The sequence below is a fragment of the Rhodnius prolixus genome, unplaced genomic scaffold (genome assembly GCF_049639745.1).
Source record: "Rhodnius prolixus isolate KJV_2025 unplaced genomic scaffold, Rpr scaffold_1, whole genome shotgun sequence".
NCBI classification, from domain to species: Eukaryota; Metazoa; Arthropoda; class Insecta; order Hemiptera; family Reduviidae; genus Rhodnius; species Rhodnius prolixus.
The window spans coordinates 19,595,843-19,622,029 of NW_027411581.1; the positions used below are offsets into that span (position 1 = coordinate 19,595,843).

The window sequence follows — 26,187 nt, forward strand, 5'->3', positions numbered from 1 at the left end:
TTATACTAATAAATTACTGTCGGAATGCGATTGCTAAGTGATTATTGAACTATGAAAAAGATGCATTTTAGTTTGTATTAGCTTCTGGTGGGAGTCAAAATAATTTCCTAATTATTTTGTAAAATTTAAATGGATAGCTTTATACAAAACTCATAGTTTTGTTAACCTTCTTTCTAAATAGTTCACTATCTTCCTCTTAAATGCTTTTAAGCAAACTTCATGGACAACATTTGACAAATATCGTGCCTTACCTACTTAATTACTTAATAGAAAACAGTTAGTTGTAGTTTTCTGCAAGAAAATTAAAAAAACAGAAAACTCTCTTCTCGAGAGCCCTACTTCCGACCCTCACTATCAAGTCCCTTGCAGTACCCAAACCAATTTGAGCTTCCTGCAATTTTTTGATTTGGAAGTAGGTAGTTCGCACTCACAGATTTGAAAATGCACAAATTTTCAATGTTCACATTCATTCAAAAAATAATAGCACATTTTCCAAATATGTTTCCGTTTCCGTTTTTCTCCCCCAAAACTAATTCTATTGATTTCTTTATATTTAGGATGCAACAACTCAAACCATAGGCTACAACTTCTGTTCTAAAATTTTTTGATCTAGGAAAATTCAAATTAGAGAAATTTTGTGCATTTAACAATTAGAATTTTAACAAGATTTGGCAACTGACAGGTATTGGAGTTAACTTTTCTTAGCGGTTAATTCAAGCTTCTTTTAACAGATGGTGCAAATATCCAGACCTACTAGCTTCTAGGACATTAAAAAAAGTGATAAAACTGTATCCTTTAATCAATACGAATTTTTTTTATCTAAACATTTTAGTTGTTTTGTTTTTTGAATACACTTTTATTTGTAATAATTTGGTCGTAAACGATGATCATCATATTCAAGGATACATAAATATTAAAATGAAGAGAATAAATAAGGCTGATTCGCGCTAGTTAAGAAAAATAAAAGGTTTTCAATAACACTCATTGGATCTAGACTACCATACATACTCACCTTCATTTGACCTCACTACCTTAGATATATATTTCTATAATTATCCCAGGTTAACCGATTTTCTTTAAAATTAGAATATACAGCAGTACTTCCAAAAATACTTGACAATGTGTAGGCAGCAGGAATGTAACTTCCTAATTGTATAATATTGAGATGCTTACAGACCTATCAGGGATGCTGTCTCCTGAGAACTCCTCAAGAAAACAATTTTTTCCAGGTAATCTTTTTGAGTGTTAGAAAATACTAAATACTGATTTGAAAAAATACCAGTGTTCCGCTTTTGAGCTTTCTGCTTTGCAAGCACTTTTTCTAACTAAGGAGACACACATAGAAGGTAAATTACTTTAGAAAACCTTATTCTTTTTATTCTGTTCATTTTCATCAGAATTGAGCCGATATTAACAGGGTTATTTAACTCTCTCCTAAAGTATGTAGTGCGTTGAAACAAACAAAAAGCAAATCAACATAAAATTTCGGTTCGAATGACATTTTAATTGTTTATGAGACCACTTCTACTGAGTGCAGTATTATATTAATGAGCCCGTGATTTATATACATACATACATACCTGTATATAAATATATGTAAATATAAAGAGCATAAATAGAATTTTGAATAATACAGGTAATTAATGGTTTGACTTATGTACGCAATCAAAATATTTTCTTATTCATAGAAATCGTCCAAACTTCTGGAAGTGAGACTGCTGATCAATGTTGAAAGGGCTACCTTCTGCTTTACCAAACATGAATAAACACGAATAAAATGAAATGAATAAAACATTATTAAAAAAATATAATTTATTTTTCTATAAAAAATAAAATATAAACTATTATGTTTTGTAAAAACTCTTCGTATGACTTAATGTATACTTAAGAACTAAAATACTAAAGTTGCACTTCAATATTGCGTAAATTTTAGGAATATGATTGCAATAAAAAAAAAAAGAGGTAAATAATGTTTTTATAGGTACAAAAATAATACAATAACGAAATAGAACCTTCGAACACAAATAATAATTTAACAAATTAAGAAAATGAAAAGCAATTATAACAGGAAACTTTTTCTTTACTTTTAATCGAATGAATTTCTTGTAAATTATCCATTAAAGGTTTATTTCTAGTTTCTGGCAGCAATAGAATTAACAGTCCGGCAGAAATTGATGTAACACCACATAATGTGCTAGGTATGGACCAATGGATATCACCCTGTAAAAATGAGAATTTTATTTTTATTTAAAAAAAGGATTCTATACTTGTTGGAAAAATAACGTAATTTATTCATTTAAATGAAAATGTCTTAAATAATTAACACCATTTTCTATCAATGAAAATGAGCTAACAAAAGTTACATTAATTCCACTCTAGGAGAGAATAAAATTCATAGCCCAATTATTTTTCCTAAAGCGGTCGGTAATTAACCCTTAAATTTACATTATAACATTAAAACAGGCTTCTCTACAGATAAGTAAGAGTTACTCTTAGATTTAATAACCGCTTATAGTTCTGTACAATTCTCTTTATTCTCTTAACCTTCAGCATCAATTAAGAGTATTAGCGAATTAATTGTGAACAGACGTTTCACAATAAAACAACATATTAGAGGGGCCACAAATGACCCAGGGTATAGTAGGCCCAACAATAATTTCCTCGAATTATTTGATAATTTTCTTTCACTATGATTATTATACTTGACTTTGCAGTAACTTACAAACTACAAATCTTACCAAACTATCGACAATAAAAGGAGCAACGATTGCTCCTAACTGTGCCATAGTTAGACTGGTGCCAATAGCAGAATTTCTATTTGATGTTGGAAATAATTCAGAAGTGTGAAGAATTATCACAGCGAATACTGCAGACATACAGAATCTTCCAATTAAAGCTACCACCATAATAGCAACAGAATCTAAACAAAAAGAAGAAAAATCTTTAATGAATTGTTGAATTGTTTGTACGTGGAAATTGTACTTTTGGGGAAAGCCTATCACCCCTTCAAAAACATATCATGAAAAATAAATTTTCTAAGTCGTTACAAAACTGAAATTCTTACAGTTTTGATTTGCCTTGTTTTAATTTTCAGAAGCCGAATTTTTAATAAAGTATATTCCCTTTAGAAGAGATAAGAAACTGATAAAACATAACCGAAGGCTACAAGATTTAGGTTAATCTTCTAACCAAAAAAATCTTTAAAATTAAAATAAATACATAGGCAATAGATGTTTGGTTATTGCATTATATGTATATTTGAGCAGGTGTAAGGAAACCTGCAAGGAGTGCAAGGGATCGCAAATAAACCATCTTCTATTAAAATATTATTTGAAATTTTCTATTATTTTAAAGAAATTATCTTCTGCATTTCGCATTATACTAGTTAGTGAATTGTTTGTACGTGGAAATTGTACTTTTGGGGAAAGCCTATCACCCCTTCAAAAACATATCATGAAAAATAAATTTTCTAAGTCGTTACAAATAAATAATTGAAAAATTGCATTCTTTGGGAAAATTAAGGAAAATGGTAAGGAGAAATCATTTAATAAAGCACCTTTTGCTGTTGACGAGTTCTGACAGAATCTATAAATCGATTACCTATAAAACTTTTTTACTACTCTCCTACTGGACAGTTTTAATAAATTTAGAGGTTTCTACAACTTTTCGTTTAGAAATGCTGCCGAGTAAAAAAGAAAATTTGCATGAATTTAAAAACAATTTCGCTTCTAGCCCTTAGAAAACGTAGAGTACAAAACCAATTTTTAATTGGGACATGTAATAACGTAAAAACTGCATTAGCTTTTATAATTTGCCAAATAGAGAAAAAGAGAGTTCTACTACTTTCGACACGTCATAAAAAAAGTATACAAAATGTTTTATGAACAAGAGTGAAGTACTCTTTTTTACTTCCAAGTATTTTTCTTTGATTCCACCACTTTTTGTTCCGCTTCAAAGATATTAACAACGCTAGATCTTAAAGTTAGTAACGCATAAAGGAAGAACCCAACCGACATTTGAAAATGGAGATACTTACTATTTAGTAGTAAAATTAAAAGTAATGCAACTCCAGCAATTATAAACAACACTGTTCCAGTTAACTTCCTTCCCACAAATGCCAACACTAACAAAGGCAGAACATATCCTGGTGCCTCAGATAATCCGTTTAATGCCACGTACCAATATTTGTTTGCAGTGAAGTTATGGGCATTGAGAGCTAAAACAAAAGTAATGAAATATAAATATTTACTAATGATGCTTCATAATAACAATAATTTTATTTAGCTCGCAGTTCTGTATATTTTGGAACTTGAAAATAAGAGTATAATTCAAATTTATTAAAAATAAAAAAGTAAGAAATATTAAAAGGAAAAATTGGGAGAGAAAAGGTATGTTTCAAATCCATAGTTTTAATATTATTAAAAACTTGTTATTAAGATATATTTAATCAAATGATCTTTACAATTTAAATAATTTAATCAATATTTTAATGCAACTTTGCCTCTTATAAGATAAAAGTAAAATAAAGGCTTTTTTAGGTAAAGCACATCTCAGGTGGAGGCCATTTTTCTCTAATAAAAAATCAGTTTTTTTTCTTTTAAAACCAAATTTAAATTAAAGCTTTAATGTTCTAAACTTTTAGATCCATAAAGTTGATAACATTAAAATACTTTTTACATAAATTAAGAGAAGGGTTTAAACCGGAATATATGTAACCATACTTATATTTTTTGATCTAATCACATTTTCAACATTTGTAACCAATCTTCATGAGACTGAGCGAGGGAATGGAATTAATCTTGGCATTTCTTAATAATCAAGACATTACACAATTTTTTTAAGTTTTCATTAAAATTCTTAGTAAATATTATTAATAAATTCAAAGCAAATATAATACTTAATACACTGAATTTAAGAATTTCTGCCTACTTCTTCTCCCGGCAATCAGGACTCCGTCGAATAAAACTAATAATGTGAGATGACCCGTTCTAAACCCTGATGCAGATCTGTACCTTTCGAGGTGTTTCAAAATCTGCTTCGAAAATTACATACAACGCTTCCTCTTCTTTATTAAAAAACAAAAGAAATACTTAACGAACAAGGGCTAAACAAATTTTAAGAACTGCTCTTAAAAAGTTGCTCTTTCTGAAGATTATCAGGGCTAAATCATCAAGAACAGAATTTTTGTTATCATAATTTAAAACTTTACTCGGTAAATGGCTGAAGACAGATTTGGCTCTCTGAGAGGCCTGTTAAGAAATCATTACAATTCTCTTAACAATTTCGCTTATAAAGAATTACCATTTTTTGAAATTATGCTTTGGTGATTGAAAAATATATTCATAAGATTAAAATATGAGTTGGACTAGATCAGAATTTACTTGTTTCAAGATTTCTTTGGCCGCCCCAAGAGATGAGCGTTACTTTGTTATTTATTTCACACTCATTAGTCACACACACACACAAATGGAAGGAAAATAATAATTTTTATTTTCTTTTAACAATAAAGAAGTAAGGGATTAAAGACTCACTTAGCCAGAGTTACCTAGTAAAGAAAGTAATAAGCGACTTGTATATAAAAGACAGAATATTGCATAAAAATATTGAACAATTTGCAAGGGAAAATGAATTCACCCTGTTTTGTGCTTCATTCACTGGATAATCTCTCTTCCTCCGCTCACAGGGCGAAGTTCATCCATAACCACTCTCTGCTCCTTATCCTGCTTAGATGGCGAACAAATTTATTTAAATTGAGAGTAATTAATTAATTCAATTAATCTCTCATAATTTATCATTATTCAAATATGTATTTAAACATAATGTAAACAAATAATTCTAGCATATTTCTATCATATCTTTATTTAACTTCGCTAACAAATAATATTATTAAATTGATTCCGAAAAATTAATTAAAAATTTGTTAAAATTAAAACCAAGCAGAAGGTGTGAAAATTTTATGTTTCTGATTTCTAATGGATAAATGTATAGTACTTTAAGAATACCTCTTCAAAAAAAAAAAAAATTAAAATTGGAATCTATGAAAATCGATACGACCAATTTGGAGAATGGTATGCATACCAATTATTAGATCAGAATAATATTCTGACATAATTTTTGTTGACAACAGTGAAATCTGGTTAATGATGTTTGAACCATACAAAGTCCTTCCAGTCTTTTAAAACCTGCAAAGAAGGTAATGCGAAGCAGCATCTTCTACAGTTTGTTGAGGCAGGAAAAGAAAAACATATATCTTGATTAGGAATTTTTGGTTGCATTGGATAGTTTCTTCTAATCAAATAAATATTCAGTAGCGTGCCTCCCATGTAGTAATTTTATCCCTAAGTAAGAAAGAAGTATAAACAATTTGAATTATGCATTTTTTTTTTTAAGGCAACTGTGGGATAGGGAACCACGTTACATACATGCATCTACGATTAGTCATTAATAATTATTAATAGTCAGAAAAAGGCAGTAACCGTTTAACAAATTAACGACTTAGTTAATGGGGTGAAGTAAATGGTCCTCACGTAAATAAATAGATGCTTTTATTAATAAATAATTACAAGCAACATATCCAATCAACTAATAATTAATTTAAAAATTAAACAGCTTTATTAATTCTCTTCGATATAACCAGGCTTGTCAAACGAATTTAATTAACTCAAAGCAATAAGAATTTAAGAGCTCTAAAAGATCAGACTTTGTAAGAAAAAACTCTTTTTTACCTTATTTTCCCATCAAATTAGTCATTATTTATTGGTTAAAAAGAAGGACTTACAAGTAAAATTTTCGGAATTCTAACCAAATGGAGCATTTGGCAACATAATTAAGTACATACTCCTTCTCCGAGTACTACATAGCGGGCAAATTTCGATATCTGAGTTCCAATCACAGACAATAATTCAAGTAGAGAAATTCATCGTCAACGTTAAACAACTAGTGAAGATCATTTAAAGAAAAACTACTAGAAATATCTGCGCCCAAGTTGAAGAATGCAACCTCATAATTTAACTCTTAAAAATCTTTTTTGTACGATTTATTTAATTAATATATTACTTGTGTTTTTTCAATGAATTTAGATTTATTATAAATTATTATTTATTACTATTGATATTATTATTACTTATCATAAGCTGCATATATTTCTCTCAAAAATATTTAAAAACAACCAAAATTACAAAATAGAGTAAGTCAAAAATGCGAAATGATTGACCTACTTTATGAATTACATCTGTTTTATTAAGGTCTAAATTTTCCAAAATTATAACTACTTGTTTAATGAGTTACCTGACAGTTTCTGTGGTTTGCTAAAATAGTGAATTCACAGAATTTTTTTTTTTCCAGTATAAGATTATACATCCCGCTTTAGGCTGATTGTCACAACTGACTGGACAAATATAAGTTAATGTTTGCAACACAGATTTATTAAAGCGAATATGCGATTCAAAAAATCTGTTACCGATTGATAAGGCTAGTATGACAAGTTTTTAAAAAATGATTTCCGGAGATGTATTGTGTGTAGGTTTTTTATATCATAAACATTCTGTTCTTCGGACATACCTCCAGAGCATTTTGAAAAAAAATTTGATAGACCTCCTTGACAAGAGCTAAAACCGAAAACATGGAGGATGGGTACTGGGTAGATAATCAAGCAGAGAATCAATAGATGAAATTGAGTGAATCTCAAGCGATGTGCACCTTACTAGCAAGAAAAGATTAGAAGAATGACATTTTTATATTGACTTACAGAGTGAAGAAGAGGTATATGAAATAATATTCAGTTTTTGTTTTTGCATCTGAAATAACGTTTTTCTCCCCTCCAAAAAAAAAAAAAAGAAGAAGACTTTTAAGCTATGAACTTAGATTTAAAAAATCAGCTAATAATTAGCAACCCTCTATAAAAGCAAAAGTTTATAGTAGTTTCCGTATATTTTGGGGGAAATTATATTTCTTAGAAAATTAACGATGTCTGTCACAAATTATTTATATCAAACAACATCAAAAGATTAACTAGAAAATGAAACTATAACAAAAGAAATTTCTCCTTAGTGGAAAAACATTAAAAATAGGCAGCAAATAATACTTCTTAATTAAAAAAAGTAAATTTAATTCTCTTCTGATGAATTCGATACAGAAGCTATGTTTAAAATCGGGCACTCTTTGTTAGTTGCTTTGTTAGTAGATAGACTTATATTAAAGAAACACCTTCGAGAGGTAAATTATAAAATTATGTTACATTACTTAAAGCAGTTAATGTTTTTGAGAAAGAAAAAAATCCCTTAAAATGAATATGAGTTAATTACTAAGTTTAACTTACCTATAACAAAATAACACATTGATGCAACAAACCATAAGAAATAACATATTATTATCCTTTTTCTTAATTCACTAGATGCAAATATTTTTAACAGTCTTTGTGCTGCAGAAAATAGTCTCTTGTACCAAGGATGATGAACCTCATTAAACTAAATTGAAAATGATTCAATTAGGGCATTTTATATTACTAATGATACAATTATTTAAAGCTCCACGACAAAATCATAGCATTATTTAATCGCCTAATGGTGATAATTTTATGGGAATGAGATCCGTTATTACATGCACTTGGCACCACCAACTCGATTTCGATTGTCAAAAGCTTGTCGATTGAAAAAAAAAACAAAACAAAATTACTAATCTTTGAAGTTAGCTCTACACACCCGAAAAATTACTTATTATATTTTTGGTATAGCATTATTTTGGGGAAGTGTGCTAGGCTAGTACAGAAAGAATAAATAGCTAAATTTTTGCTAACCAAATAATAGCTTTTTAGAAAATTAATACAACATTTTTAAGTAATGGTCAGACCAGATGGATGAAATGAACTTTTTTATACAAGCATTTAAGAAGTTTTGTGAAAAAAAAAAGAAATTCTATACTTTAGGTATATAGTAGTTCTCGCCTTTAGGTCCACTTATGCCATCATGGCGGTAGATACAAGGAATGAAATGTTCATACAAATAAGCAACCCAATCGGGATCTTCAAGTTACAACAAAATCTACACATCTACACGTTAATAAGCTGTGGGTTAATTTTATTGTTTCTTGACCACAATGTTGTTAATTGAATAGTTTCTTGCCCATCATTATTATGCCTTGATGGGCGAAGGAACTTTACGCGAGAGGATTTTGGGCTGGAGCCCTCTGTTGCAGATTTTGTTGGTAGTAGTAATGCTCCATTTTCCATGTATGTACAATTTATTTCCCTTGGTAATTCATACAGTGTACATGCATTAATTGCACCATGTTTACTTGCCAAATTGTGTGGCTCTCAGAATAAGAAACTGTGTTCAGTTTCTGTATACCTCAACTTTTAAGATTTATGAATTTTTTTTTACGAAGCATTTATAGATTGCCTTGTTAAAGCATCTAATTTGGCACATTACCAAAGTAATGTATAAAGTACAGGAACCAATTGCATTGTTTATTTCAAATAGAGGCAGAATCAAATAAGTGTCATACAATTGAATATATCTGTTAGAGAGGATAATTGTTAATATTCGGTAGCTCTAGAGATTCAGGAGCTAGCTTTTGACAATCAGGAGGCGAGTTGGTGTGTAACAGAATCAATGAATTGTATTCCTACTTTAAAAGAAAGTACGTTAGATTTTAACTCACTTGACTATTCGTATTTCTACGAGTAGCTGTCGTATCAGTAGCTGCCTGTTGAGGTGCTTCATGCACTGTATCTAACTTGATCTCAACTTTTTTTTCCCCATAAATTAAGTTTCTAGCTTTTTCAAATTTTCCTTGTGTAATTAACCACCTTGGAGATTCAGGTATAAGCCTTTAAAAAAAATTATATTTTACACTTCACGACGGCATTTCATTCTAAATTTTTTAATAAATGATACAATATGTATTCTATGCATCGCGAAATACATTAAGAAAAATTCATTTCAACTAGAGAATAGAAAGCATTGAGAAATACCAATTTAAACAGTTACAACAGGGAAATGTATTTTAAATCTGAAATTACAAGATAATAGTATAATCATATTTAAAAATAATATAACAACTACCTTCTACTTTTATCATCATGCAAAGATGTTCCAAAACTATTTAGAAAATAAAATGTTTCTTTTAATAATAAATAACAATAAAAATGTTACTTAGAAATGCAAATTGAAATAATGAAGGAAAATTTCCAGAAATGCATTAATTTTCGCGTTGCAAGATATATTGTAAATTTGTCTATTAATAAAGAAAAAGACTAAAAATTTCCCACTTTTTTAAAAATAATGATGGAAAAAATTCAGAGCATAAGAAAATTTAAAGATTCTCGGCTAATATAAAATTAAAAGGGTAAAAATTAAATGTAGTTCAATTTATTTTCTAAATAGAGGCAATAGTAACAGGCAAGGCGATGATGTCAATTAGTGGGCAAGCATAACTAAAAACTATGAACCTTAACCAATAAGACTGGCCTGTCAAAACAAGAACACGCACTCTGAGAGGGTTGAGCACAGTGAAGTGCACTGTTTTCTTTAAATTAAATTTAAAGATATCGACAAATAAGTGTTTTATGTAATGTGTATTAGTTTTCAGATACTTACCAGCAATGAACTAAAAGTATTACAGCAGGAAAAGATAGATAATACTGTAATTCTCTCCAATTGTTGCTATAATAAGCTAGAAGTGGAAGAATCATTAAGCCAACTGAATATGAAATATTATATAAACATCCTAAACGAGTACGATGATTCTTAACCGTCAATTCTGTAACTGCAAAATAAATGAAACTTACAAATTAATTGAATCTGCTTAAACTATATTACATTAGTTATATTAGTTATATAATTAAAACTATCCGGTATAGTTATATAAGGGTTGATCGTCAAAAACTGCAAGAAAAAGCGTAACGTTGAAAAACACCCAACTTTGACAATTTTTTTCTCTTTTTCTATAAAAGATAAAATTCCCAAATTTTCTTTATAATATAGGGCAAATCCTCCTTTATAACTGTAATTTTTTCGTAATAACATAGATTAATTAGTTTTCGAGAAAAACGATGCGAAAAATGCACAAAAACTACATTTTCAAAAATTGTTGTTCTTCTTCTTCTTCTTGTTGTTATTGTTACCTTTTTTGTAAACTGCGTAGCGCCTAAACGCACGAACCGATTTTCATGAATGAGGTGTTATTCGATTCGGACTTTTATGTAGATGTGCCTTTTGGGGGTCTCGACGCTGTACATCGAATAGGAGAGGAGTTAGCCCCCTTTATGTAAGGCCCCCTCCAAAATTATTATTACTAATTACTCTGTAAATCTTAGCCCGATTTTGAAATAATTTGGTAGGATGATAGAGTTAGGGCTCCTCTACGTAACATTAAAGCGGCGATCAGCTCTTACACTTGTTAAGGGAAAGTATAGCAATCGTTTCAAATTATCGACAAGAGAACCGATTGTCATGAATGAAGTGCCATTCGAATCGAAATTTTGTACAGATTTGCACTTTAAAAGTCTGAACGCTGTGCCTCATAAAGAGGGGAGTTTGCCCCACCCAAGTAAGGCCCTTTCTAAAACTATTATTACCAATATTTCTATAACGCTTAATCCGATTTTGATAAAATTCAGCTCGAATAAGTTGTTAAAGCTCCTCTACTTGGCTGTGAAGGACCATCAAGCTCTTGCATCTACTAAGAGGAAGTACTGCAATCGTTAAAATTATCAATGGGTGAACCTATTTACATTAATGAATTGTCGTTCGATTCAAAATCTTTGCCTTTTAGGGAGAAGTACTGTAATCGCAGTTTATTTTTCTTACTCCTCTTAAGAGGAAGTACTGAAAACGCAGTTTAATTTTACTATTTACCTACAAATACCTTCCTATTTTATTCAAAACGCTTTCTCAAAAAAATTGTTATTGAGGATGGCAACTATAATCATTCTTTAAAAAGATCTCTCCAATGATAGTTATGGTTCCGACTTAACACCTTATCAGGTTATAATGATAGAATTGCTTATTCTAAATTTTAAAAAAATCTGTGAAGCAGATAAGTAACTTTGTAAAATAGACAAAAATGAAAATCTATCCAAAAGGTACAAAAATCTCTTTAACAAAAACTTACAGTTTAAAATGTTAAGTATAAGGGTTGATTAAACGCCAAAAGGTACACAAATCAGCTAGTACCCAACATTTCATTCATGCTTAGCTGATATAATTTAAGTAATTTTGCTGCATTAACTTTCTCTTCACATTTTTTTAGAAATTATTAGATGTCACAGACCCTTATGCTGGCCAGATCATTCATAATATTATTTTGTTATAATTATGATAAAATGTATATTATATCTTCGTTTTTAAATAGGTACTTTATTTTAACTCCATTTCAAATTATTCTTTGGATTTATCTTTAATATGCCCTTTATTCTTAGTAGTCACATATACATTCATGTTAAAGTAGAGAAAAACAAAGTTAGAGTCAGCTACTGTTTAAATTTGAATCACGGATTTAACAGAATATTTCAGTCTTGAATTCGTCTTACCGAAATATTCGTGAGCACAAATAACTCACAATTAATAACAAGTAGATTATTCAACAATTATTCATTTCTCAATAAATTGTAATTTAATTTAGTCTCCCTAATTTTACTTATAGCAAAATACTGGAATAATTAGCTGCCCTAAAAATATGCATATCTTATTTATTTTATATTACATATATACAACATTGTGAGAAGAACAGCTACATTGAGAGTGTAATTGAAACTATATTATTTGCGATAAAGCCAGATAATTATTACCTATTATTATAAACGTTTGACTACTTCATAAAATAACAATTGCTTTAATCGAAGAATGAACTTAAACCGACGATTTAAAAAAATAAATAAAATAAAATAAATAAATTAAATAAACAAAATCATTGATGTATGTTGATATAAGCATTTTTTAAAAAAAGGTTTTGAATTTTTTAGCCTCATATTTTTTTATTATTTTTTATAACGTTTTCTTTCTAACCTGTAATTAATAGTTTGATTATTATAGATTAATAGATATTACTGTCAATCTACAGTGCTACTTGAACAAATATTTTGTAGACGAAAATGGCCAGCATATAAGGCAAAGTGACATCTAATAATTTCTAAAAAAATGTGAAGAAAAAGTTAATGCAGCAAAATTACTTAAATTATATCAGCTAAGCATGAATGAAATGTTGGGTACTAGCTGATTTGTGTACCTTTTGGCGTTTAATCAACCCTTATACTTAACATTTTAAACATTTTAAAGTTTTTGTTAAAGAGTATTAAATAAAATTATATTAATTTAGATTAAAATAACAGACATTAACTAAGCAATGTTTCTAAACTCTTACAGAGTTCATTGTACACTAACAATTTAAACGACTTCAAGAAAGGTATAACAGTGCCTAAATGTCGTTTCTTTAAATCTATTTGTTTTAAAAGAAAGAAAACATTAAACGTAAACATGAAGGTAAATTTGTGCTCGACAAATTTTGTAGAACGTTTTTACTTGGTCTAGGTTATATTCCCAGAAGCATCACCAAGTTTTGGAATTTCAATGGGTCGGCACCACACATGGTACTTAGTAGCGAGATAAGCAGGTTAAAGCCTAAATAAGAAGACACGTCGCAGGAACGGCGGGTTTATGGCGTCGCAGACAGTTCGATAAACAAATACACGACTGATGATGATGCGTGACAGTTCGAGTAAACGCGCCATTCTAAACTAAGTACTTTGTCTTGACGGTGAATCTCTAAGTACGGCAGATCTAAGCGATGGAATCCCTAAAAAAAACATTCCCAAGTCCTCTAGGTTAAGGTTGGGCTTAGGACCAAAAACCCACCCAGTAAAAAGACCACATATGTATTTCGAAACTACAATAGGAAACTGCCGAAACAGATCTCACGAGAAAAAAACAGACAGTTGTTTATCATAATAAAATGAGCATCATGGAACGTAATTTCTTCTGATTTTTCTGCATTCGCTCTTGAATAGCACTTGCAACGCTATAAAATAGAAACCATTGCAATAGATGAGATAGAAGTTTCACGAAAGAAAACATTACAAGATTCTACAGTTGTGATAATTGGTTACATATCTATGGAACCGCTTTGTATTAAAGAAACTTGTCTCTTTCCATTATTGTTTTTAGGCCCATTAATCTTCGAATAGATTACCTAGGAATAAAATCTAAGGGCCACAATGTAATTATTCTTAGAATTTTTCTTAGAATAACTTAGTGCATGCACTAACGAAGGTATTCAATGAAAGAGAGAACTGCACTTTAGAAGGTTTTGATACATTTTTACAATATTCCCAAAGTTCAGATATAAAAATCGTTTTAGTGTCCGCAATGCACAGTTTGACAAGAAAATGATTCCCAAACATTGGTAAACACAGTATTAACGATGATTCCAATGATGATGAAGAGAGACTTATAAAACTTTCTAGTATCAAATAAACTGGTGATCAGACGCATATTATTGCCATAAAAAACTTCTGGCCGCGTGGAGGTGAAATGATACTGTAAAAACCAGCTGAATAGATCTTTACTAAATGGCGACACAAATGTGTCAAGTTTGCTTGCTGTCAGAACCTTTCGAGGGGCTAATGTTTATAGTGATGCCCAAGTAAGACAGATCTTGTTAGCAAGAGAGCAATCTACAACCACCACATTATAGGATAATGAATGGTGACCGGAAAGATTTTCATTCCAGATTAAAAGGTTTTAAAAACTGACGGATAAGTAGGTGAGAAAAAGAAGTTAATGGTGTGATGGTAATGTTAGCACAAAATTAAATTAAGCTCAAACAGTAGCAGATAAGGATAAAAGAAATTCCAGAGAGCAATTATGTGTGGGTTCTGATAAAATTGATCTATGAGGCAATGAAGAATTTATTGAAAGGCTCAAAGGTAATAAGGCACCCATAAATGTTCCTTAAACCATCGATTTTTAAGTATGCAGCACGAAATGCTTAGGACGTTGCAAAATATTATTTTTTAAGGAAAGCTAGAGGAGATTTCTCTAAGATTGGAATAAAATCATCATCTCCATTCATAAAAAGGAGTTATCTTGGAATTTCATTGCTTCCTACGATCTTCAAATCTTTCTGGCATCGTGTATCGTAGACGGTTATCTTTCGTTGAACAAGATGGCTTCAAAATCAAATCCACCAGCGTTATCACATTAGAAATATTAATGGAAAAGGCCAAGGGATATTAACTTTCACTCCCATAATTTTTTTATTAACTACAGTGCTCACTATAACAGTTCGAACAGAGAATTTTACAACGTTCTGTTGGAGGTGTCACCAAAATTGGTGTATCTTGTTAAAATGACGTTGAACAGATGTTGTAAAAATGCACATCAGAGTTATCTGAAGAATTCACAATTGTCTTTCCTACCTACTTTCCAATCTCACCTTGATATAACAACAAGAGATCGGGAAATCAAACCAGCAACATTTTTAATATTAGAACCATACAAATGATGCCATATGCTGACGATATTAAGTAAATCGTGAGATCATTTCAGACCTACAGAGAAGCGTTTGAGAGTGTAGATAAATCTGGTTGGGAATAGGTTTGAATTGAATCACTCAAAAACAAAATACCAGTCTTTCCTATTACATACGATAGATGGCGGTGAATAGTAGGAGCGTACAATTCTTTTGCGGAATACATCTTTGATCTAACAAATTTGCTTATAAGTTTGGTAAATATTTAAATGATTCATAAACTCATTCTTCTCGCCCCTTTTAAATTAAATTATTATAAAACTTACGTATTGTATAGCCAGATTCGTATACTCCTGATCCAGCAATCCCAATTAGTAGTCTCATTACCAGAAACAGGTAATAATCATGAGCAAAACCTGCTATGGGCCCACTTACTATGTATAAAAAGCAACTGAATACAAAACATTTTTTCCTACCAAATCTGAAAAAGAAAAATAAATATTCAGTATACATTTTTAAAAAAATTAATTAATTCTTTGTAAAAGTTTTAAAAAATGTACCGTACTTGTCTGCAAACATGCCGAAAAAAAATGCACCAAAAAATTTGCCTAGTGCAACTGCAACTTGAGCGACAGATTTTAAAGTTCCATATTCACAAACCAGATCCCACTATTTAAAAGGAAAAATAATTTATTCAAAGAATTTTTCTGTTATTAATTTAGGATTATTTTAGATAATATCTTTTCCTACCTCATCGACTATTGTAGGGAAATCTTCTTCATAAAGGTATTTAGTACATTTTACTTCTGTTGGCTTTTTATTATTTTGAACATAATTCACGGATTCATTAAAACCTATTTGTTCAAAATATTTGTAATTCCACTTGTACATAAAACAATTTTCTTCAGCCTGTGGACTAGTCGAACATTGTATTAATGTTAAATAAAATATTTTTTATTTCCTACTTTTCAAACTCAATTTTTAAACTTTACCATAAATTTTAAAAATAAATATTTTCATTATAGAAAAAAAAGCTTACTTAATGGCGCTAATGTTTCGAATTTCTTCATCTGTCCAATTTGCTTTACGTAATTCTGGGATGTCGCACCAAAATTTGGGATTACCAGAAATAAATACATAAGAAGTAATGTGCATTGAATTAAATATTCCAGGAGAACTTGCCAGCACAAATAGAGTACAAAGCCACCACCGATTTTTTGATCGCTCTTCCAAAGCATTCTCTAACTCCCCAGCATCCATAACACTGCTGCTTCTACATAAAATAATAGCATATTTTTGCTTTATATGAGCACCTTACACCACATAAATATAGATAACGTATTTAGCGCAGTTGAGAAAAAGTTATTTAAAAAAAGGTATATAAAATTAATGAAACAAAATACAAAAAATCAAATTAAGATGATAACACAAATAACTGTTTACACTGAATTAAATATTTGTCATATTTTATTCTCTGTAAGCATGTATATTTAAATTAAAAGGATAACACTTTTATATAATCCAGAAACCATTATTAAATAAACAAGCGATAAAAAAACTTACAGAAAAAAACAGATGAGAACATATTTAACATAAAATAAGGTTACTGTTACACATCGTCACAAAAAAAATTGGCCACAACTTCTGTAAATAAAAATAAACAAATTTGGAAGAGTTATTATCGGTCACTCTTTTAGAGCACTCCCCAAATTGTAGGACAACTACTGAGCTATACGCACATATTTACATGCTAAAGTTTACTGATGATCAGACAGCACACGTATTGATAACAGACACCTGATAACCCTCTTATTTCTATTCCCACCTCCACATACGGACCTTGACCTTTTAAAAGCGGCGTTATTGCTTCTAATTAGGAAACCTTTTTGAAACTTTTTTTTTGGCTCCTATCAAGCTTTCCACTTAAACAATCTATTAGTTTTCTTCAATATTTTTCTTCTTCATTTTTCGATTTTAATGCAAGGCGATAGTAAAACCATTGTTAGTCCAAAATAAAATATAAAACCATAATAAATTACACCATTTCTAAAGGGACATTTTAAGCTAATCAAATAGTGACTTTATTTAGTAAATAACGTGGCTTATACCTATTTAATAATAAGACGACTAAAAATATCTATTTTTTTCCATGTTCTTTTGACAGAGTGCCAAATTACGGTGTTTTAAAAATAAGTTACCAAATTTAAAAAAGAGGCACAAGAAATTTTGGAATATTGCTTTTAATTGATATGGTGCGAAATCTATCAAAACATTATCTCTTATTGAGATTACCAAATTAATTATTAAAAAAAAAAAAAGAATAGAATTTTTTATCATTGTAAAATACTTTAAATTCTATATTCTTTATCAGATGCTTGTAAGGTGAGAATCATTCCATTCTTAAATTCTATTTATATTGAGTTTTGATTAGTAAATTTAAAATTTTTGTTTTGTAACGTTAGGTACAAAACGGATGAACACATTCAAACGGTTAAATACTACGAAAGTCAAAAATATTCATTTTTGAAAAAAATGTTTCATAATATTAAAATAATGTTTATTCATTGTATTATAGAATAAAATATGTTATGAACCACATAAAAAAAAAACACAATTTTAAACAAAATTTACCTTTTTTTAAGGAAAGAACTCGTCTCGCTCAACATGCTAATTCTCCAGGAATTAATTAGACTGACCCATAGTCTGGAATATTGGGAGGAGAGATTCGAAGGACATTACCCCACTACAAAAAATTATTCAAGCTGAGATTTTTTTTTATCTAGATCAATGTTAACTGATCTTAATGTGAGTAGAAACCATTATTTTTTTTGTATAATTGAAGAATTGGAAATAAAGAATACACCATACAAATAAAATAAATTGTGTATTCCCTAATTCTATAAAATACACGTAAAAAATAAATTACAAATGGTACATTTAAAACAAAAAATAAAATAAAATACTCGTGCAGAGATATTATCAATAAATCAGGTAACCATAATATTTTTACAAAACTATTGTTTCTTGCATGTGCTCTGATATATGTAGGTATAAATATATATGTTAATACCATTGATTTGACGTTTCATTTTTTAAAAGCAAATTATTTCAACAAGAATTTGATCCTTTTGAAAGGCACATTTAGAACTAATTTTGATATGGTGCAGAAAAAAGAACAAATGTTTTTTCTCTCGGTGTTTTTTTTTCGTATAAAAATATTTCTAAAAATATAATTATGGCAAATAGTAGGCTATTTTAGGAAAACAAAAAAAAATTCTTCATTTTAATCTTTCCTAAATTTAAAATTTTGAGGATTAACTAACAATTTCCCCAGTCTTTAAATCTCAAAGTACTTAAATTTAAGAATTAAACTTATCAATTATTTGGTCACAATTATTTTAGTTTTAAACAATTCAAATTCAACACAAATTGAAAAAATGCAATATGTTCCAAATCTTTAATGAAGGAAAAATACGTACTTTTGGTTGATAAAACTTATGCAAATATTTAAAAATTTATCCAATTGTTTTTTTAAAAATTGAAATAGAAAAAATGACTAAAAGTTTACTAAAAGTAATTCAATTTATTAAAATTAATGGTACACACTTTTGTTTTTACTGTAATTAATGCCCAAAGGAAGTAACTAGTTTCAAGATCAAATCCTATCTTTAAATAGGTTTCAATTTAGATCGTGCACTAAAAATTTGCTAGTTAAATCATTCTTAATTTCTTTTACAAATTGACTTTTTAGAGCAATTGACTAATCATAGTAGTTACTAGTTTTTCAAAACATTCTGAATTTGTACTATACAAAAAATATCTCAACACTGACAAATAAAAATAAAAGAGAGATCATTACCCAAAAAATAATATAATACATATGCAAAAATAAGAAGAAAGCTTTTCTAAAATATTCTAGCCATGAAAATAATTTTATAACTTTGGTTGGTATATTTTTTATTTATTTATTTTATTTTATTACTTAAACACAAAAATTCTGATTTTATAAACGACTGAGCAAAATAAAAAGGTAATCAAATTATAAAAGTAATTCTGGCACTAATAATAATACGAAAATAATAAGTTTGAAAGGGCCAGTAAAATAATTTTTATTTCAACTAGTCAAATAAAATAATTTCGCTCAGTCATTATCCAAATGGATTTAAATATAATAAGCATGATTTTTTTTTTTAATTATTGTATATAACGATTAAATGGTGTTAACTATTTAACTTAGTGAATCTTAAAATAAACATGCAGCAAAGGAAAGAAAAATAGGACAGAGATATCAGATTAAGACAGGTATAAAAATAAATGTAATTTTTTCTCTGCCCACAGAATCGCGTATAATTTTTCACAGAAGTAATGAAGGTGTACTGAAATGCTAAAGGTAAGATTACGATAATGAGATTTTGATCATTAAATGTTGAATATAAACTACGATGATTATCTTCAACCGGAAAGAAATATTCTCAGTGAAAGCCTTGGAGACTGGTAGGTAAGAATAACCTTTTGATAGCAAGTCTTTCAGCGACATTAAAGATATTTAGATGTCACATACTTCAGCACATAAAGAAAGGACCAAGTATCCACGTCTGTTGATTAGTCAGAACCTATATAGACATGTAGAATGTATAGACAGATCAACCACTTTTAATACTAAACTTTTTAGATAAAAGTATTACAGTTAATCTGAAAGAACGCTTAAAAGGATGTCTGGAATGAGTTAAGTTGGTAAAAATTAATGAACATTACAATAATCTGAACTGTAAGGAAGACATTTATAAAAAAAAATGAGTGGTGGATATGAAAAATTAGAGAATTTTTATAGATTTACGAGATGACACAGTTTGGTGAAGAAACGCCAGAAATAGAGGGTGGGAGATGCAAAAAGAAGAATTCTATCACTTCAGAAAAACATCGAAGAGATGTTCGTACTAGTTAAAAAAATAAATGAACATTCCAAAAGTAACCTTAAAAATCCTTGAAGGAAATAATCTTACCTTTTTGGCACAGTACAATTTAACGTCACACAAGATTTATCTTTTTATTTCAGTTATATATACAATTCTACACCTAAATACGACAGATTTAAAACAATTTCGAAAAGAAATTTCAAAACACAACCTTCAATTTTGTGAGCAATTTCTCAAAAGACAATACGTTACTCATTTAAAATTATTAAAATGCCAAAAGATATTTTTGTTGTGTGCTCCTTTATTTATTTTTTCATTTTTTTTTTTAAGAAAAAAAATTCAAACAAAATTTGATTTAATTTAAACGCTAGTTCCTACCGCAAATATAAGAACCCTACTAAAATAATTAAAAAATAAATCACTAATACGACAGGTACGATAAAACTACTATGTACATACATTTAATGAGATGTAAAAAACAAATCTCTAAAACTACACACAGTTTAAAAATCACTAATACTACAGACTTCTATTTTTATTTATATTCTCTTCATGTAGTATAAAATATAATCTGAAATTTAAAAAGTTAATTGTAGAAAAATATGCATTTACATTTTTGGTTTTTTACTTCCATATTTGCACAAACCATTATGCCAAAATTCCATCTTTAATAAGCTAAGTAAAATCTACTACAATTCTTCTTACGATACCATAATAGGTGGGATCAAGTTTATGATTGGTTCAAATCTTTCTCTGGAACACTGAACTCATAATAAATTTTAAAAAAAACATTAGAGAAGCTGTCCAGAGCTTTCTAAAAACTCCAAATAAAGTCATAATTACAAAACCTCTAAATGTTTACGAAATTAATTAAATGGAAATTTTAATCGCATTAAAAAGAACCACATTTTACTAAAGAAGAAAGGAAACTATGTAATTAATAAAAAAAATAATAAAATTTTAAAAAAATGAGATTACATTCAGTCATTATTCTATGTTGTTTGTTTTGTTTTTTTTTAAATAAATAAATTTTAAGGAACGGATAGCTTCTCACAATAATAAACCTCCACGAAGTCTTATCGTAAAAGTTTTACATAATTACTAAAGAGTAACCACAATTTTCTTTGTTTTTTTACACACCAGGTAAATATTGTGGAGTTGGTTCAACCTGTGGCTGACTTACTGGACTAGTTGGTAACTGATTTTGTCCAGTAGTTGGAGGACCTGGTGCTATGTAGTCTTTATGATAAATATTTAAATGTGCACGCAAACTGTATTTATTTTTAAACACTTTATTACACAGTACACAACATGCTGGATTATATGCATCGCTATGTCTAATTCGCATATGTTTTAATAAATTTGACTTGTTTGATATGACTTTAGTGCAAAGTGGGCAAGGTCTCCTTCCATTGCGATCAACTATAACAGAACAAAAATTAGTCATTAAAAAATTGCATATATGTACTCGTTATTCTTTTTATAGTTGAACTTATTATTAGATATTGGAATATTTTTTTGTTGACAATAGAATAAGATTAAGCAAAGAAATTAAAAATTGATTCTTTAATTAAATGTTACTACACGAGGCACTTGTAACGTCCATTACAATCAGTTTTACGCGACAACATGCCAGCTAGAAACTTTTCATTTCACATCTTTCGCTAGTCATATTTAAGATTCATTCTTATTTTTTACTGCGACTTTGAAATTTTGTGAAAGAAAGAGTATGCTCAAACATTTCTGCCTGCAACAAAATCACACTAGACTTCTTCGTTTTTTTTCCAAGAAATTTTTAATTTTGACTTAATTAAATATTTAAAAATGTTCTAAGATCGAAAACCCCATAGAATAGTGCAAAAACAAAAAAATGCTAATATTCTGTAGCGGTCTTTAATTTAACGTGGTGCACCAAAGTCGCCCTACTTTTGTGCAAGTGTTTGAAATACTCAAGGCTAAGATGTCAACTATTATAGATGTCCTTAGGTATCTTTGCAATTTTAGGTGACGTTAAAAGTGCCATCGTGTTCTGGGACAAGTAACTAAATAAGATGTAGCTAGAAAGAAAAACTTACAAGCTAATTTGATACTTAATATGGAAGATTACTTTCCAATTAATGTGTTGTCTGCTTTTGTTTAACAAATCTAAATCAGCGTAGAAGGCCATTAATGTTGTTTAATGGTATTTTTATTAATGATCATAATGTTTAATAAAAACTGAAAAAGCAATCATGAACGTAATAAAAAAAAAACTTATGCTACAGCACTGGTTAGGAGCAAAAAGTTTTTAGCAGTATCTATCAACAATGTTATTACATCCAACAAGCCTGATAATTTAAAAAATATTGGCACGAAAAAAATGTGAAAGAAAAATTTATATTTTCTTTTTCAATAAAATTTTAAGGCTAGATAAGGAGTCAGTAACACAGAAGGCCACTCAGATAATAATGGATGCTCCGACGGTCATCTCAAACTATTAAAACAGCCTTTGGAAGTACGAGATTCATCTTTGCAAAAATCTTTAAGGTTTGGAATTTTGGGGATGCTGAGTGAAGAAGGGTCTCAAAATCGGCAATCAACGATCTTAGATACAACAATAGAAATAAATAATTGATTTTTGTCTATAGTTTCCAAAATAAAAAAAAAAAAAAATTTTTAATAACCAAGGCCTGCAGGACCACATTTTATTTATTTAAGAATTTGGCAAGCAAGCTAGCAAGCGGATTTTACGCCATTCTCTGCTGAGATGGCAATTGTCCTAAGGATCAGCTAATATTATGGCCCCATAAGGCTATGTTGTATCAGAGTTGTATTTTCATGACCGATTAATATAGAAAAGAACCTAGGATAACCATAACTAAAAAGAACCTTCTGGATTTATGAATGAATTAAAGAAGGTAGAAAATGCAATATTTTTTATTCATTCTTTTAAATGTGTTGAGAAAATTGGACTGGGCCTACTAAATTTGGGAAATCCCATTGAATAATCTCCAAATCAGTGAGTGAAATTTTTTGTTAGACTAGGAATTTATTTTTAAAAAGTATAAATTTATGGGTCTACAAATGGACTTAGAAAGATAGTTGAAAGGTGAATGATTTGCTCCATTCTTTACTGTGACGGGAAAACTTGAGCTCCTTGGGTTCTCAAGTGGTCTAATAGAGCTTATTTTCACAAGGACTAGTTGCGCAATTATGAAAAAAAAAAGAAAAAAAAATAACATTGTTGATAGTTGTTTTAAAGAGCGTGCAATGTTAGTAACGTGTTGATTGCCCCCAGAGGATTTGCCCCAATGCAAACTGAAAGACTTACTGCTGTTAGCTCCATTATTCTCTTCCTTTTCCCCAACACACTCTGACCTAACCACTGCCAAAAAAAAAAGAAAAGAAAAAACATAAAAATCAACTTGGAAAATTATAATGAAAATGTGAAGATAATTAAATTTACAATCAATAATTGAATTATAAATAGGTCGTAGCTAAAATGTACATAATTCGCTGTTACAAAACGCAATTCACTTTGCAATACAGTGCCGTTCCATAAAGAAGCTGACGGATGTTCTGGAGGATTGTGAAACCTCAAATCGTGTCGCCGTTTTATAAAGCCCATGAACAGCCGCTCTATCATTTTTAATTTCAAATTTTGTCGTCCCAGACTCTGAACTACCATGTGAATAACGAAAATAGCTTTGCACATAGGAATTGTGATGCAAAAAAGTGCAAATATTAGGGCTTTAACGGATGGTGAAAATGTGTGTTTGCGAGCTTTTTTTAAAAAATAAAAAAGGAATATATAAGCCGTTCACTGCACAACTCCATTAACTCCATAAAACAAAAACCAAAAAAAAATGGAGAAACGCGATGAAATAATGTTCATTGTTTTTAAAAATTCCGCCCCTCAAAAGAAAATAAATATAGAATCATTTTAAGCAATTTTTACTTATTTTTACAATAGTTGTTTTATTATGCTACAACTTAAACATTTGATTATTTCACATGGCATAATTTATTAAGTAAGTAAAGTAAATTAATCGCCTATTTTTTCAGGCGGGGCTTAACGTCCAACTACCAATGAGGTGTCGTGGACGGAGGCGACTAGCAAACATACTTTACTGTAAATCTCTTTTTTTAATAACCATTAAATTAAATCCAAGGGATAAGACCGGGAATCGAACCCAGTACCACAATACATATTTAGCTTTACAGGTCTCGCCTCTAACCGCTCGGCTACCGTGGCACATAATTTATTAAGTGGTAACTATACCACAGTATGTAATTAAGTTTTGAATAATTTATTAAAATTCTCACTCTACTAATTAACCTGTTCACAATCTACTTGATCGTCATTGGTTCTACATAACATAGCGAATTATGCAAAGCGAATGCGACTTATACTTTTTTCCCAATACAAAGTACCTAAAGTAAAATAAAAAACAAATCAAAGCAAAATTGAAAAATAAATATTTTTTTAGGTTAAAATTTCACATTGTGTTCACACTATTTATTGAAATTTATACTATTCTTTTTTAAAAATTTTGGACTAAAGTAACAGCACATTGTATTGGTCAGACGAAATGGGGCAAAAGGATGTCTTCTATTTAACGGGCGCAAATGCTATAAAACTTAATTAATATTTAAATCAATTATTTTACTGTAAATAACAATTATAAAAAATTGTAGCGTGAAAAAAATATTTTAAATTATGAATTTGAAAATTATTCTAGTATTTCTAAAGAGAGGAAGATTGTAAGAATTGATTCTGAAATTTGAGATCCCAATAGAATGTTTACTTTTGAGATAAAAATTTACCGTGAAAAATTTAGTTTCCGAGGATACATCAAATTTAGTCATTAGGAACACCGTACAGTTTCCCAAGTGAAGCTTCAAGTGGGAAAACTTGTTCTAAAGCCAAACCTTCGAATTGTTGTTTTTAAAAGAAAAATAATTCCACTAAGAAATACCTAAAATTTAACCCATTTGCATAACACGGAAAAATGAAAAAATATTTTATCACCAATTTTTTTTTATTTTATTCTATTTAATTGTAAATGTTTCAAAACATGAAAAATAAAAAGAATATTGCAAAAATAGTGAACTTTAAAGAATTTTTATCGACCTTGGAGTAATAATGGATCGTGGGCTGGCCTTTACCCCCCACATAAAGGACAGAGTAAATAAAGGTAAGGCAGCCATTCGGGTACTATTCCCGCTGTTCTGCAGGGACTCTAAACTGTCCCCAGAGAATAAATTCCTACTGTACAAGGTTAGGCCCATGTTTCTTTATGCTTGTCCCTCCTGGAGTTTGACATGTCGATCCAATATCGCCTCACTGCAGATCATACAAAATAAATTCCTCAGGCTTGTGACAACTTCCCCCCCGTTACACGCGTATTATAGACTTACACGCCAACACCTACATGGACTATGTAGAACACAACATCAAGTACCTCGCTACTGGTTTCTTCAGTATGTGTGAATTGAGTCACAACCACCTCTGCAGACTAATAGGGGACTATAGTTTGGACACGGTGCACAGGCACAGAAGAGTTAGGGACTCCCTGAAATAAAACTTTCCTTAGAGGCTGAGGGTTTTTTCCCTTCATTATTTACTTTTAGTTTTATTTTTTTTATTTTATTTTGTAACAATATTAGTAGCTGGAGGTTATAGTATTTATACTGGAACTCCTTATGTACATATGTATATACCTAAATGTTAAATAAAGTTTATTATTCATTATTTTAAAGAATTTTTATTTCCTTATAGATTAAAAATAATAATAAAAGACAAGGCATCAAATTATTTTACACA

At 29.5% G+C, this 26,187-nt stretch overlaps 2 protein-coding genes and 1 long non-coding RNA gene across 7 annotated transcripts in view; 1 reads left to right on the forward strand and 2 right to left on the reverse strand.

The window, feature by feature from the left end:
- The first annotated feature begins 505 nt into the window (after nucleotides 1-505).
- Nucleotides 506-18,537, forward strand: LOC141457120 (uncharacterized). The gene is made up of 3 exons (XR_012460205.1): nucleotides 506-788; nucleotides 1,096-1,229; nucleotides 18,108-18,537. It is a non-coding gene; the product is annotated as an uncharacterized lncRNA (long non-coding RNA).
- LOC141457056 (organic cation transporter protein-like) lies at nucleotides 1,795-18,222 on the reverse strand. Of its 3 annotated transcripts, none has more exons than XM_074133573.1 (11): nucleotides 18,097-18,222; nucleotides 16,505-16,738; nucleotides 16,216-16,381; nucleotides 16,031-16,134; nucleotides 15,792-15,946; nucleotides 10,596-10,764; nucleotides 9,658-9,826; nucleotides 8,318-8,465; nucleotides 4,037-4,216; nucleotides 2,739-2,920; nucleotides 1,795-2,220 (listed from the first exon to the last, which is right to left on the reverse strand). In XM_074133573.1, exons 1-11 carry the CDS (start codon nucleotides 18,129-18,131, stop codon nucleotides 2,041-2,043), a joined length of 1,722 nt encoding a protein of 573 aa, XP_073989674.1. In that variant the 5' UTR covers nucleotides 18,132-18,222; the 3' UTR covers nucleotides 1,795-2,040. The 3 variants fall into 3 exon arrangements, with proteins under 3 accessions (XP_073989674.1, XP_073989681.1, XP_073989686.1); XM_074133580.1 differs by lacking the exon at nucleotides 18,097-18,222 and adding an exon at nucleotides 17,029-17,746; XM_074133585.1 differs by lacking the exon at nucleotides 18,097-18,222 and having other exon boundaries at nucleotides 16,216-16,374; nucleotides 16,505-16,700.
- LOC141457084 (uncharacterized) overlaps nucleotides 18,337-26,187 on the reverse strand; it is a 34,257-nt gene continuing 26,406 nt past the window's right edge. For 2 of the 3 annotated variants that reach the window (XM_074133603.1, XM_074133604.1), the window contains exons 6-7: nucleotides 23,692-23,745; nucleotides 18,337-21,803 (exon numbers count right to left, since the gene is read on the reverse strand). In XM_074133603.1, coding sequence (XP_073989704.1) covers nucleotides 21,514-21,803; nucleotides 23,692-23,745 — 344 coding nt within the window. In that variant the 3' untranslated portion in view covers nucleotides 18,337-21,513. The remainder of the gene's footprint in view (nucleotides 21,804-23,691; nucleotides 23,746-26,187) is intronic. The other variant, XM_074133620.1, reaches the window with a different exon arrangement.

What these genes read in the sequence shown, in the direction of transcription:
- LOC141457056 (XM_074133573.1), bottom strand. Translation starts at nt 18,131, where the DNA reads ATGTTGAGCGAGACGAGTTCTTTCCTTAAAAAAAG. An exon ending in AGTTCTTTCCTTAAAAAAAG is followed by an intron (nt 16,739 to 18,096) that starts GTAAATTTTGTT and finishes TATTTTATGTAG; the next exon opens with AAGCAGCAGTGTTATGGATG. An exon ending in CGAAACATTAGCGCCATTAA is followed by an intron (nt 16,382 to 16,504) that starts GTAAGCTTTTTT and finishes ATGTTCGACTAG; the next exon opens with TCCACAGGCTGAAGAAAATT.